Source organism: Alligator mississippiensis, chromosome 2 (genome assembly GCF_030867095.1).
Source record: "Alligator mississippiensis isolate rAllMis1 chromosome 2, rAllMis1, whole genome shotgun sequence".
In the NCBI taxonomy this organism is placed as follows: domain Eukaryota; kingdom Metazoa; phylum Chordata; order Crocodylia; family Alligatoridae; genus Alligator; species Alligator mississippiensis.
The window spans coordinates 121,030,275-121,044,430 of NC_081825.1; the positions used below are offsets into that span (position 1 = coordinate 121,030,275).

The 14,156-nt window shown below is 42.4% G+C and overlaps 1 protein-coding gene across 2 annotated transcripts in view; it reads left to right on the forward strand.

Moving 5' to 3' along the window:
* The window catches only part of SEC24D (SEC24 homolog D, COPII coat complex component), a 100,266-nt gene that overhangs the window by 69,872 nt on the left and 16,238 nt on the right, over positions 1 to 14,156 (forward strand). For both annotated transcript variants that reach the window (XM_059722096.1, XM_006259662.4), the window contains exons 12-14: positions 9,073 to 9,264; positions 11,232 to 11,325; positions 13,929 to 14,045. In XM_059722096.1, coding sequence (XP_059578079.1) covers positions 9,073 to 9,264; positions 11,232 to 11,325; positions 13,929 to 14,045 — 403 coding nt within the window. The remainder of the gene's footprint in view (positions 1 to 9,072; positions 9,265 to 11,231; positions 11,326 to 13,928; positions 14,046 to 14,156) is intronic.

Consider the following 14,156-nt stretch of genomic DNA (forward strand, 5'->3'; position numbering starts at 1 on the left):
AATTGACAGGCACAACAAATACAGGGAGTGGCCCCACCAGCATCCACAGCAGCAAACAAGTGGGAAAGGAGGCCAGTGCTACAAGTGTGGACAGACTCCAGGACATAGTCGTGCTTAGTGTCCTGCTACACAAGAGACGGGTTGGCCATGTAAATAGAAAGGTCACTATGCTTCAGTTTATCGCTTCACCACTGGAGTCTGTGAAGTCACAGAACAGGATGCTGAGGATTGCACAGTACTTTTAGATGAAGTTAGTCTTCATCAGATCCAGGAGTCTGGAAGACAGAAACTGAGCTCAGTGGACAGCCAATGCCATTTAAAATTAGATACAGGAACAGTAGTCTCAGCTATCCCTGATTCTTATTACAGCCCACATATAGATGGGATTCTCCTTACCCCTACTAAATAGCTACAGGGACCAGGTGACACTACCCTCAAAGTACTGGGATCTTTTAATGCAAAGATGACACTGAAGCAGAGATGTATAGACCAGGAAGTCTGTGTGATTGGTAATCTTGCTGTGCCTTTACTTGGTTTACTGGCTATACAGGCACTGCAACTTGTCCATTGGCTAGATGAAATAGTAGATAAGAAATCCTTGGAGCAGTACTAGAAGACCAAATACCCATTGTTCTTTTTCTGGTCTGGGAAAAATGACCAGTGAATATCAGATACGCCTGAAAGCTGATGCCATTCCATATGCATTAACTACTCCAAGACACGAATGGACAAAGTTTAAAGAAGAATTTACATACATGGAGGAAGTGGGAGTAATTACAAGGATTGAAGAACTACTCCTTGGTGTTCTGGGATGGTGGTTGGGCCAAAACTCAATGGTAAGATTAGGAGATGTGTTGACCTTACACAGCTGAACAAGTATGTGTACAGAGAAATATACATTCTTCCTTCCATGGAACGCACCTTGGCTCAACCTGCAGGAGCCAAAGTTTTCACAAAATTGGATGCTCAGGCGGGGTTCTGGCAGATTCCTCTAGCCGTTGAATCATCCACGCTAACAACTTTTATTACTCTATTTGGATGCTACCAGTTTAAACAGCTACCTTTTGGAATCTCATCAGCTCCTGAATTCTTTCAGTTTCAGATTCTGGAGATATTGGATGGCCTAGAAGGCGCTCTTTGCCATGCCGATGGTATTTTGATTTTTGGGACCATCAAGGCACAACATGATGTAAGAGTGAATGCAACACTCGGAAAACTCCAAGAAGCTTGGAGTTGCACTTAATGAAAAGTGCACCTTTGCTACTTTGCAGCTTGTGTTTGTGGGACATTGGATTATACCACACGGAATCCAATAGGTCCATCAAAAGTTGCAGCCATCAGGGGGTTCCCGGAACCCAAAGATGTCCCTGAATTGCACAGATTTTTAGGGATGGCCACATATTTGGGCCATTTTGTGCCAAACTTGGCAACAATAACAAAGCCTTTTGAGAGACCTCTTAAGTAACAAGAACATATGGCTCTGGGGACCACTACAGCAGTTGGCCTTCAATAAGATCAAATCTATACTCGGTTCCTCCCTGATACTGGCCCAATATGAATCAACACGAGAAACTTGTATTACAGCAGACGCTTCATCATATGGGCTTGGAGAAGTGTTACAACAGTGTCAGGGCGCAGACTGTTGGGCCTCTATTGCTTTTGTGTCAAGAGCACTTGCTCCACCCCTGAAACTCGATATATTACAAATAGAAAAAGAAGCACCAGCAGTTACATGGACGTGTGAGTGATTCAGAACTTTCCTTGTGGGCCTGACTTTTGCTTTACAAACTGATCACAAGCCACTTGTGTCTCTGTTAGGAGACAAACCTCATAATGAACTTCCATGAAGAATCCAGAGATTGCCTCAGAATGCTGAAATTCACCTACAATATAGTACGCATCCTGAGAATAGAGTTACAGACAGCTGATACTCTTTCTAGGGCACGATTACAGACTCCACTGTCTCCAGAAAAGCTCTACCAGGAGCGAGATATTGCTGTTTATGTGGACGTTATTGCAGATGGGATACCCATATTGCCTGAACACAAATGAGAATTTAGGAAGCTCAAGAAGCTGATTCCTCTTGCCAAAAGATAAAGAAATACTACTTGGAAGGATAGCCTCAAGTAAGATTCAAGGACTGTGAACTGGCAAATTATCAACAAGAGAAACTCAATCTCCACGTTGTCAGAGACTTAGTCATGTTGCGCAACAGAGTACTGGTACCTCCAATGCTATGCCAGGAAATCCTAGAGAAGAGTCATGATGCTCACCAGAGCTCTACACCCTTGGAGCATGGGTGGAGTCCATCTGAGTTGCTTATGAGTTGTCAACTTTGTGCAACCCTCCCAAGTATGATCAATGACTTGGTTCCAAAACTTGTCAATCCACAAGAATTTGGCGAGAAAGACGAACAGGTAAAGAACCGTCAGAAACGGAACTATGACACCAGGCATGCTTCAAGACATGTATCTGCTCTTTGACACCAGCAGGAAATTTGGAAACCAGATCCAGGGGTCCAAGGCACTGTCCAGGCTAGGGCAGATACCCCTCATTCATACTGGGTGGAGATGCCAGGGGTCTCCTCCACAGGAATTGAGAACATCTCCGTCAACTTCCACCTGGTTACCAAACTAGGTCTGGGGGTGCTTCTGTTCCAGCAAAAAGATTAGACCTGTGAATTAGTCTAGTCTAAACCAATAGACTTACCAATGTTTTTGCATTGTTTAGGTTCCTTTTGTAACTAAGTGTGAATCAAATTTTCCCCCAAGAAAGGGGAATATAGTAGTAAGGGTCAACTCCCTTACTATAGAGTGATGTCATCACAGGAAGTGGTTGGTCAATCATTTTGAGTTAGGGGTTAGTTGTTACAGTAAAAGCTTAGCTCCCTGCCTCTTCCTAAGATCCAGAATAACACAGCAATATGTTAAAACCAGTTGCCGTTTCACCATAAACTTCAGAGGCACATCACTCATTGAAGGAGTCTCAGTGTACGGTTTCTCTACTGTGGGTAGGTTTACTGTGGTCTTTGCTTCCAAGATGGATTACAGGAAAAGTCCCAAATCTTCTTTTTGTTGCAATACATGAATGGAAGAATCTGAGAGGTGCTTTTCTACAGAGTAACACATTGTTTAGTGGTCTGGTCAAAGTAACATTTGAAGAACTTTAAAAATGGAGTCTTTAACATGCAATCAGACCTGCACGGTACACATCTCGTCCTCCCCCTGCCCCAAGCACTTGAAACTTGCCATGAGTCATAGCAACATGCTCTCCAGCCAGGGAGTTAGATAGGGATTGGCTCAGTCTTTTAGTGCTGCAGAGCTGGGGCAGAGAGCAGGGCAGACAGCCAGTGAGTGCTCTCTTGTGTGCTCAGCCTCTGGTCTTCCAGTTGTGGAGGTGGAGAGGAATGCTAGGCATCATTCTCTCCAGCCCCAGAACTGAGCTATCCCAAGCATGACCAAGCACCACCTCCTGCCAGGAGGAGGAGTGTGGAGGATGAGACCTCTAATTCTTCATTCCTCCTCTCAACCCCAGGGGTGGCTGACCACACAGGCGAACGCTTATTGGCAGTCTGCTCCACTTCCCCTTGCCCCCTCAGAGGAGGGAGGAAACAGAGCTGTAGGATGCTGGAGGACTAAGTAATCCCCTGTCACACTCCATATTGCATATAGACGTAACTGGAAGCATTTCAAAATGAATTGCCTTCAAATAGTTGCTGTTTGATCCAGGGTGATTTCTGCAGCACTCTGTCCACTCAGTCATTCATAGATTTCATAGACATTAGGGCTGGAAGGGACCTCGGAAGATCTTCAAGTCCAGGCCCCTGCCCCAGGGGCAGGAAGTGAGCTAGGGTCAAAGGATCTCAGCAAGATAAGCATCCAAACATTTCTTGAATGAGTCCAGAGTAGGTGCTTGCACCACCTCTGGAGGGAGTCTATTCCAGGCCTTGGGGGCTCAGACAGTAAAGAAGTTTTTCCTTAAGTCCAGCCTAAAACAGTCTTGCAGGAGTTTGTGGCCATTGGACCTTGTCACCCCTCGGGGCACTCTGGTGAACAGGCGTTCCCCCAGATCCTGATGTATACCACTTATATTCTTATAGGCTGCCACCAGGTCACCCCTGAGCCTGCACTTCTCCAGACTGAAGAGTCCCATAGCTCGCAGCCTGTCTTCATAAGGCCTGTTCTCTTGCCCTCTGATCGTGTGCATGGGTCTCCTCTGGACTCTCTCGAGCTTCTCTACATCCTTGAAATGTGGAGTCCAGAATTGGATGTAGGACTCCAGCTGCGGTCTCACCAATGCCGAGTACCAGCAGGAAGATGACATCCTGAGATTTGCTTGAGAAGCATCTATGGATGCATGCCAGAGTTTTGTTCGCTTTACCAGCTGCGACATCGCATTGGTGGCTCATGTTCATCTTGTGGTCAACCATGACCCCCCTTTCTGCCATGGTGCTAGTGAGTGTAGCACTGCCGAACCTATAAGCATGATGTGGGGTTTTTTCCCCCCTGAGGTAGAGTACCTTGAATTTATCCATATTGAATGTTATCAGGTTTTTATCTGCCTGCTTTTTAAGCCTATCAAGGTCAGCCTGGATCATCAGCCTATCCTCGGATGTGGACTCTGTATCCCAAAGTTTGGTGTCATTGGCAAACTTGGCCAGTCTGCTTCTGACACCAGTGTCCACATCGTTAATAAAGACGTTAAAGAGTAATGAAACAAGGACAGAGCCACTGGTCACAGAGCACCATGATGATTCACTTCCGTTGACTACCACTCTCTGGGTCCGACGTCAGAGCCAATTCCCCAGCAATCGGACTGTGATGTAGTCGAGGCTGCAGTTGGCCAATTTTTTCCATGAGGAGATCATGGGACACCAGATCGAAGGCATTTTTAAAGTCTAGATATATGATGTCAGTCTCTTCTCCCTTGTCCAGGTGATATGTCACCTGGTCATAGAAGGAAATGAGATTGGTCAGGCAAGACCTACCTGCAACAAACCTGTGCTGGCTATCCCTCAGGATGTTGCCATCAGCCAGCTTGTCAAGAATGGTCTCTTTGATAATTTTTTTCCAAAATCTTCCCAGGGATTGAGGTCAAGCTGATTGGCCTGTAGTTTCCTGAGTCTACATTCCTCCCTTTCTTAAAGATAGGCAGTACATTGGCCTTCTTCCAGTCTTCAGGTACTTCAGCTGAGCGCCATGAATTGTCAAATATCCTTGCCAGTTGCTGGGCTATGATGCCTGCCAGCTCCTTAAGTATTCTGGGGTACAGTCTGTCAGGACCAGCTGACTTGAAAGTGTCCAGCCTCTCAAGGTGTTCCTTTACGAGGTCTACGCTGATGTTGAGTATAAATTCACCCTCACCCTGGCTGTCCCTCATCATGTTAGGCGGGGTGGTCCGTTTGGGTTGATTTAAAAAAAAAACCAAAAAAACCGACGCAAAGTACCCATTAACCAGGTTGACAAGGTTCCTTGGGTGAAGTTGATATCTTTTATTAGACCAACCCAAATAGTTGGAGAATATTTATAAGCAAGCTTTCGGGTTCAAAAACCCTTCGTCAGGCTAAGGAAGTTTCAGCAGTTGGTGTGTGCTCTTCCTGGATGGAATGAAAAGTAAACAAGCCAGGGTCTGGGCTGGGGAGTCAGTTGCCAGGCAGATTATAATGTATCAAAAATCCAATGTCTATGTTTAGTCCATGATCTCTAGTATCCAGGAGGTTGATGAAATGGAGCTCATAGGCTCGTCTTTGGGAAGTGTTGTGTAAATTTCCCTTGAGGATCAGGACTGAGAGATTGGAGAGAGAGTGGCCCTCCTGTAAGAAATGTGCCCCCACCGGATCAGTATCCAGAAGGGTAAAATACAGACCACAGTATACAAGAAACCCACAGACCAACATACATATCTGCACAGAACCAGCAATTGCCCTAAACACACCAAAAAAGCTGTGATATACAGCCAAGCCCTCAGATACCACCGCATTTGTACTAAAGAGAACACCCAGGATTGCCACCTCACCAATCTTAAAAAGGCTTTCACCCAGCAAGGACACTCGTCCAGAGAGGTAGATTGCACGTTTGAAAGAGCCACCTGGATACCACGTGGAGAACTGCTGCAGTACAGAAGAAAACCCCCCACAAATCGCACACCGCTGGTTATGACGTATCACCCCTCCCTTGAACCTGTACAGAAAATCCTCAAAAAATTGCAACCCATACTGGACAGAGACCCTATTCTTAAAAAGATCTTCCCAGAGCCACCTATCCTAGCCTTCAAACAAGCACCGAACTTTGCCAACCTCATCACCAGAAGCAAACTTCCTCAAGCCCAGAACACACCAAAAGGATCCAGACCGTGCCAGGACAAGAAATGCAAAACCTGCCAACACATCTCCACCACCCCCACTATTATTACACCCCACAACAGAGCCATTAGCATCCCAGGATCTTACAGCTGCACCTCCAGAAATGTAATATACCTCATCCAATGCACCAAATGCCCTGATGGAAAATACGTAGGAGAGACCAAACAACAACTGCGCACCAGAATGAACGCATACCGGAAATCTATCAAAGAGAGAAATACCCAATTACTGGTGGGGGACACATTTCTCACAGGAGGGCCACTCTCTCTCCAATCTCAGTCCTGATCCTCAAGGGAAACTTAACACAACACGTCCCAGAGACGGGCCTATGAGCTCCATTTCATCAACCTGCTGGATACTAGACATCAGGGACTAAACATAGACATTGGATTTTTGACACATTATAATCTGCCTGGCAACTGACTCCCCAGCCCAGCCCCTGGCTTCTTTACTTTTCATTTCATCCAGGAAGAGCACACACCAACTGCTGTAACTGCCTTAGCCTGACGAAGGGTTTTTGAACCCAAAAGCTTGCTTATAAATATTCTCCAACTATTTGGGTTGGTCTAATAAAAGATATCAAATTCACCCAAGGAACCTTGTCTGCCTATGTCCTTAGACGAACACGGCTACAACCTAAACCCCTGCATTAACCAGGTTGGCTTTTTCCTGGGTGTCAGTTGTCAGTTTTCCCGTTTGGTTTAGCAGGGGTCCAGTGTTGCCCTTGCTTTTTTTCCAACTCTCCACGTAATCTGAAAAAGGACTTTTTATTGTCCTTTATACATGTAGCCAGTTGGAATTTGGTTGTAGCCTTGGCTTTCCTGGTTCCCTCCCTACAGGTACGGACCAGTGCAGAACACTCCTCCTTAGTGGTGATTCCTGTCTTCCATCCTTTATAAGCCTGTCTTTTTAGCCATAGGAGGTCCACGAGTTCCCTGCTGAGCCAAGGGGGGTGCTGTGCCCTTTTGCTACTTTTCTTCCAAGATGGGATGGACATCCCTTGCACTTTCAGGATCATACCCTTAAGGAGCAGCCACTCATCTTGGATTCCCCTCCCTGTCAAGTCTTGGCCCCTCAGGGCCTCAACAACATGCCTCCTGAGCTTATTAAAATCAGTTTTCCTAAAGTCGAGGAATTCTGCATTGCTGACTGACTTACTAGCTTTGTGATGGATAGTAAAAGTGATTAGCTCATAGTCACTGTCTCCCAGCTTTCCTTTGATTCTTAGGTCACTAACTAGATCATCCCTTTCGGCCAGTGTCAGGTCCAGCAGCGCTTTCCCTGTTGTTGGTCCATAGACTTCTTGAATCAGGTAGAGATTGTCCACACTCGTAAGGAAGCTTTGTGACCATTTGGATTTGGCCAAGTGCTCTTCCTATGAGATGTCTGGGTAGTTGAAGTCACCCATGACAACCATGCATCAAGAGTGTGCAGCCTCTGCCAGTTCCCTGGTGAATTCCTGGTCAAGCTCTTGTTCCTGATTAGGAGGTCTGTAGTCCCCTGTGCCACATTCTCCACATATTTTAACCCAGAGGGTCTCCAGTCGTCCTCCATGGGTGCCAATGTCAGCTTGCAAGTGTCAGCTTTGCATGGAAAAGCTTCAGAAGTGTTTGAAACAAGGAGGATTTTGCCCTCGTACACTGAGCCAGCACAAAATGAAGGCCTCTCCAAGGTCCCCACAAGGGTACTTTCCACCCAACCTGTGTGTGGGCATCACTACTTTTCAGACTGTGGAGACCTACACATGGAGAACCATACTCAGCCAAATGAAATGACTTCTCTCTCTCTTTCTGCTCGTGGAGAGGCTGGACAGTCCCTTCCTGGCCAAAGATGTTCATTTGCAAATTAACGTTTAAAGTTTAAAATGGTGCCATTCTTCAGTTTGGTGCTTTAAAACTGAGTGCCAGGTTTGTGGATTGTGAAGATAAGTGGGTTTTAAAATGCACAGGGTTTAATACTTAAATGTTAATAATCATGCTTTAGTTGATTAAAACATTACAAACTTACATTAATGTCTGGAAAACCCATTGTGAGTGATCACCTTTTGATTAACCTTTGTAAATTAGTGAATCAATTTGAGTTAAAATGAGGAATGCACAAAATCTACTTATTGTATCTTGACAAATACATTTTACTTTAAATATGTTGATTGCCTCATAATTTCTATTCTCTGTGGTAAGTAATTTGTTTTAAAAGGTGAATAAAATGGCCCTAGTTTTTATCATTCACCTTATTATGGAAACTGTATGTACTGAAAAGATGCAAATAGACAAAGCAGCATGAGTTGGATTCATCAAGTCATGAAATGAGCAGAAGATATACCATACCCACCCAACAGAATTACTGGTTCCCTTAGCCATCAGTCATTACATTTATGGATCTGTTCCAAATAAAACACATTTCCCAACTAGTTGGGTCTCTTAATGTACTGTCTTCAATTTTCTGATTTAGAGAATGTTTGTCCTTTGGATGAGATGCATACCTGTTGGGATAGATATTTAAAAAAAAATGTTTGCAGCTGTTAAACTGTATTTACTAGACATAAGGTTAAGATTGGATCATTTCCTCTAAGTGTTTGTTGTTTGCTTTCTGGTCTACAGCACAGATATAATCTAAAAGCACCCTTCCATTTGAAATAACTTTTTTTTTTTTATTGTCAAGCCAGTGTTTCAAGATTATTTCCAGTTGTTCTGTTTTTTGTTTTTTTACAGAGAAGAGCAAGAAGAGGCCTCACCTATTCGAGTTGGTTTCGTTACTTATAACAAAGTCCTCCATTTCTTTAATGTAAAGAGCAACCTGGCACAGCCTCAGATGATGGTAGTATCAGATGTTGGAGAAGTCTTCGTTCCATTGTTGGATGGCTTCCTTGTCAACTTTCAGGAATCACGATCTGTCATTAGCAAGTAAGGAACACATGATACATAGAATCATAAAATCATAGAAAATTAGGGTAGGAAGGGACCTCAGGAGGTCATCTAATCCAACTGCCTGCTCAAAGCAGGACCATTCCCAACTACATCATCCCAGCTAAAGCTTTCTCTGGCTGGGTCTTAAAAACCTCCAAGGATGGAAATCCCACAACCTCTCTGGGTAACCTATTCCAGTGCTAACTACCCTCATAGTGAGAAAATTCTTCCTGATATCTAACCTAAACTTCCCTTCGTGCAACTTGAGACTGTTGTTCCTTCTTCTGTCATCTGCCACCACTGAGAACAGTCTAGCTACATCTTCTTTGGGACCCCACTTCAGGTCGTTGAAGGCTGCTATTAAATCCCCTCTGTCTTCCCTTTTCTAAACTAAATAAGCCCGGTTCCCTCAGCCTCTCCTCAGAAGTCATGTCCCCCAGCCCCCTCACCGTTTTTGTTGCCCTCTGCTAGACTCTCTCCAATTTGTCCACATCCTTTCTGTAGGGGGGACCCAAAACTGGACACAGTACTCCAGATGTGGCCTCACTGGTGCTGAATTAGAGGGGAATAATCTAATCACTTCCCTTGACCTGTCAGCAACACTCCTACCAATACAACCCAGTATGCTATTAGCTTTCTTGGGAACAAGGACATGCCGTTGGCTCATGTTCAGCTTATTGTCCACCATAACCCCCAGGTCCTTTTCTGCAGAGCTGCTGCCCAACCAGTCAGCCCCCAGCCTGTACTGGTGCATGGGATTGTTCCATCCTAATTGCAGGACTTTGCACTTGTCTTTGTTGAACCTCATGAGATTCCTTTTGGCCCAATCCTCCAATTTGACTAGGTCTCTCTGAATCCTAGCCCTACCCTCCAGTGTATCTACTAGTCCCCCAGCTTGATGTCATTTGCAAACTTGCTGAGGGTGCACTCTATCCCATATTCCAAGTTGTTGATGAAGACATTGAACAAAACCAGCCCCAGGACCAATCCCTGGGGTACTCCACTTGATATTGGCTGCCAACTAAACATCAAGCCATTGATTGTTACCCTCTGAGCCTGATGCTTCAGCTAGTTTTCTATCCACCTTACAGTCCATTCATTCAGCCTGTACTTGCTTAGCTTGTCTGCAAGAATGTTGTGGGAGACCATATCAAAAGCCTTGCGAAAATCAAGGTATACCCTATCCACTGGTCTCCCCACATCTGAAGAGCCAGTCATCTCATCATACAAGGTGATCAGGTTGGTCAGGCATGACTTGCTGTTGGTAAATCCATGCTGACTGTTCCTAATCACCTTCTTCTCCTCCAAGTGCTTAGAAATGGATTCCTTGAGGATCTGCTACCCTTCACATCCTTTGCTAGCATACTTGAATACTAATCGAATGTGAATGTTCTTCATTATAGCTTGCAGCAAATCATGATTTCTCCAATGCATGAACCAGTAATCTTGTAATTGGAGATATTGCTATCTTCAAATAAGTTCTTTTATATGAAAGTCTTGGGAACCGGCAACCAGTTAGAAAGCTCTTTCCTAGTTTTTCAGTTCTGAGACAAAACACCAAGTGGACACTTCTTATACAATAAAGGGAAGAAGGGTGGAAATATTTTGTAGCATTTTGCACATGTAGCATTCACGCTACATGCTGAGATGTGGGTTTATAATCCAAAACCCCTTAAAGAATACAGTTTACTCCCAACATTTTAGAAAATATGTTTTAATTTCAGTGCTGTATGCTCCTTAGCGTGGGCCTTTTTAAAAACATGAATGTTATGAAATTTAACTTGCAGTTTTATACTGCCTAGACACATAACTGCTAGCTAACATCACTGAGATTCCTTTAAAAACTTTTTTTTATTTCATTTAAAGTAAATTATTGTGTGAAAAGGCTTAGTATGTTACAGATTTTTAGGATTATCAGAAGTACTCTAACTAGATGGAGCACTGATCCTTTTCCTCTTTCACAGCTTGTTGGACCAGATTCCAGAGATGTTTGCAGACACTAATGAGAGTGAGACTGTCTTTGCTCCTGTTATCCTGGCTGGCATGGAAGCACTAAAGGTTAGAATGTTCCTCTGTCTAAGAGAACAAAGTCTTTATTAGGGCAGGATTTGATAAGCTGCATAAATTCTGTTTTCTAAAGACTATGCCAAGTTCTCCTGCAAATTACAATGGCAAACAAGAAGAAACCATTGATAGTTTCCAGTACTTCCATTCCATTGTTCAAGCAGCACCTTTGAACCACTGTAGTCACTGACGTGCCTAACATCTGTTTTTAGATTTTGCTTACTGAAGGAAAACACAGATCTTGTTACCTAGTCTAAGTCAATTTGATGCTTCAGGGAAGACAGGATCAGGATTTTTTCTCTCTGACTGTTATGCAGCAGTGAGGTTTATTTCATTCCAATAATTTAAGTGGGGTGCTCTGGACAATCACTGTCATCTAACCTTGGTGATTGTACTGCATGTTAGAGGCATCATTGCGGTGTCTAGTAGTCCTAGACTCCAAGACTTGGCTTCTGCCTACCTTCTTTTCCATATGGAATTGTATCCCTTCTGACTTCTGTAGCCATGCAGTGGGGAGCTAGTTTTTCCCCTTAATCAAATGTTTACAGCCTGAATATAGATGTATATTCACTGATCAAAATGTACCCCCAGTGCGTCCCCATGTGCCTGGAACATCCCTGTTGAAGTGCCCAAATTTCCGTGGAACACTGCCAGTTTAAAAAAAATGCCATCCCACTGCACTGTAACATCTACAGCAGCAGAGAGCAGCAACTGGTGGTTTAAAATACAATTTGATTGCCTATGAGATTTATGTTAGTAAGATACAAAACTTCCAGCTTGATAATATGGTTGTATTTAAAATGTGGAGGATTTCCTAACTTGTTCTTTAAATAGATGTTGTTTTGTATCATTATGTATCTGTGTATGGAAGATGCGTGTAATGTAAATTCGTTCTTCTATTAGATCCCGTTATTCTGATATTGCTTAACTTTGCTTTTGCAAAAATGGAAATTGCCACAATTGTACAAATTCCTTTGACGTTACGCAAAAACAAACAACATGGCCAAGATACCAAGCTGTGAAAAATAGTTGCCTAGCAGCAGCTGGGCTTCAGAAAGATTTTTAATTGGAATAGGACACATTCACATGAGAATTATTCCAATCTAAATAGAACAAAATAAGTAACATTCAGATGATTTGGGATGAATTTTGGATCCATGTTTTTTTTAAATGTTTAACATACATTCAGCTTAGAACAGCTTCAACCAAGAGTGACTCTAAAGTAAAAAGGTTTTCTAATTAATAATGTAATAAGTATGTATATGATATTAAAAGATGTTCCTCTTAACATTCTGCTAAAAATGTTACTTAATGGAAGAAAATGACAGACTTATAAAAAATAAATAAACAAAGCTGTGTGTTTAAGATATTGGGAGTGGGTAAACCCTTCCATTTGATTTTTTCCCCTCAGGAATTTAAAAGTTATTGCTGACACTACATGTGACCATGGAGTTGTGTGTGCTTGTAGAGGGGAGGGATGCATGGGGAGCATTCTAAAAAATACACAGCAACTCAATTTGCATGCATAGTCACAGGAATTACAAATATAAATTGGGTGTACAGTTACACCTATGCGTCTTTTTAAAATGAGGTTCTTTTATCTCTAAACAAACTGCAGTAATAAACGGGACAAAAGACTTCAGTTCCCAGTATTAGTAGAAGGTTGAAAAATTTTTAATCTTGGCTTAACCGGTTGTGTAATGGAAATGTCTATTAAAAGTAGGGCAGTATTAGGGAAAACTTGTATTTTGTGGCATTGCTTTTGAGAACTGAGGACTTTATTTGGCAGGGTTGGAAGTTGCTGACATATACCAAAGTCTCTCTTAATTTTTAAATTTTAAATAAAAAATGGAATCTCCAATATGGCTTTATTACTACATCCTTTGGGGGGAAAAAATCTAATTGTGTGAAGCAGCTGTTCAGTTTACCTTTGGATATCCCTCCACAGGCATTTTTTTTTCTTTTGATATATTTAAATGCATTTTATATTATAGATATGTATGATTTGTATATACATTATAGACACCCACCCACACACATGCACACATATATATAAAATATTGTGTGTGTGGGTGGGTGTCTATAATGTATATACAAATTAGATATAAATACAATTTTATATAAATATAACAGCTTATCTGTTTGAGTTGGATACTTTAGGGTTTTTTTAAAACATAATTATATATATTCTAATTTATCTAGTCTACTTATTTAAATCTTTATTGCTTTCCTTAACATTAATATTACGTTAGTGTTTTTATTTAACTCATAAGCATAAAACATGGCTTGAGTGAATTCTGGTATACATATTGTTAATTTTTCTTTTGAAACTTTAGATTCCTATGCGGAAATTGCAACACAGGACCCAACGAATCTGTATTAGATTAATCTATTTATGGATATTAAATTCCCAGCGACTTTCTTTTGGGGATTTCAGTGCCATGAAGAGTTCAGTCTCTAAACAGATGGAGTATTTAGCTTATGAGGATTTAGAGAAAGTTTACACTGGCATTTGAGACACTAAAATGTATGAAAATTAGGCTCCACTGTTTATATCAGCAGCAGAATAAAAGGTCATTACTGTGTCTTTGAAACAGGCAGCAGAATGTGCTGGAAAGCTGTTTATCTTCCATTCATCATTGCCGACTGCTGAAGCACCAGGGAAACTGAAAAACAGAGATGACAAAAAACTAGTCAATACAGATAAAGAGAAGGTATTTTCTACTTAGTTTTTAAATTAATTGGAAAGAGAACTGCTGTGATTACTACTCGGTTGAGTTTCTTCAGAATCGGTTAAATTTCACTAGTGGCTTGTTGCTTCTATA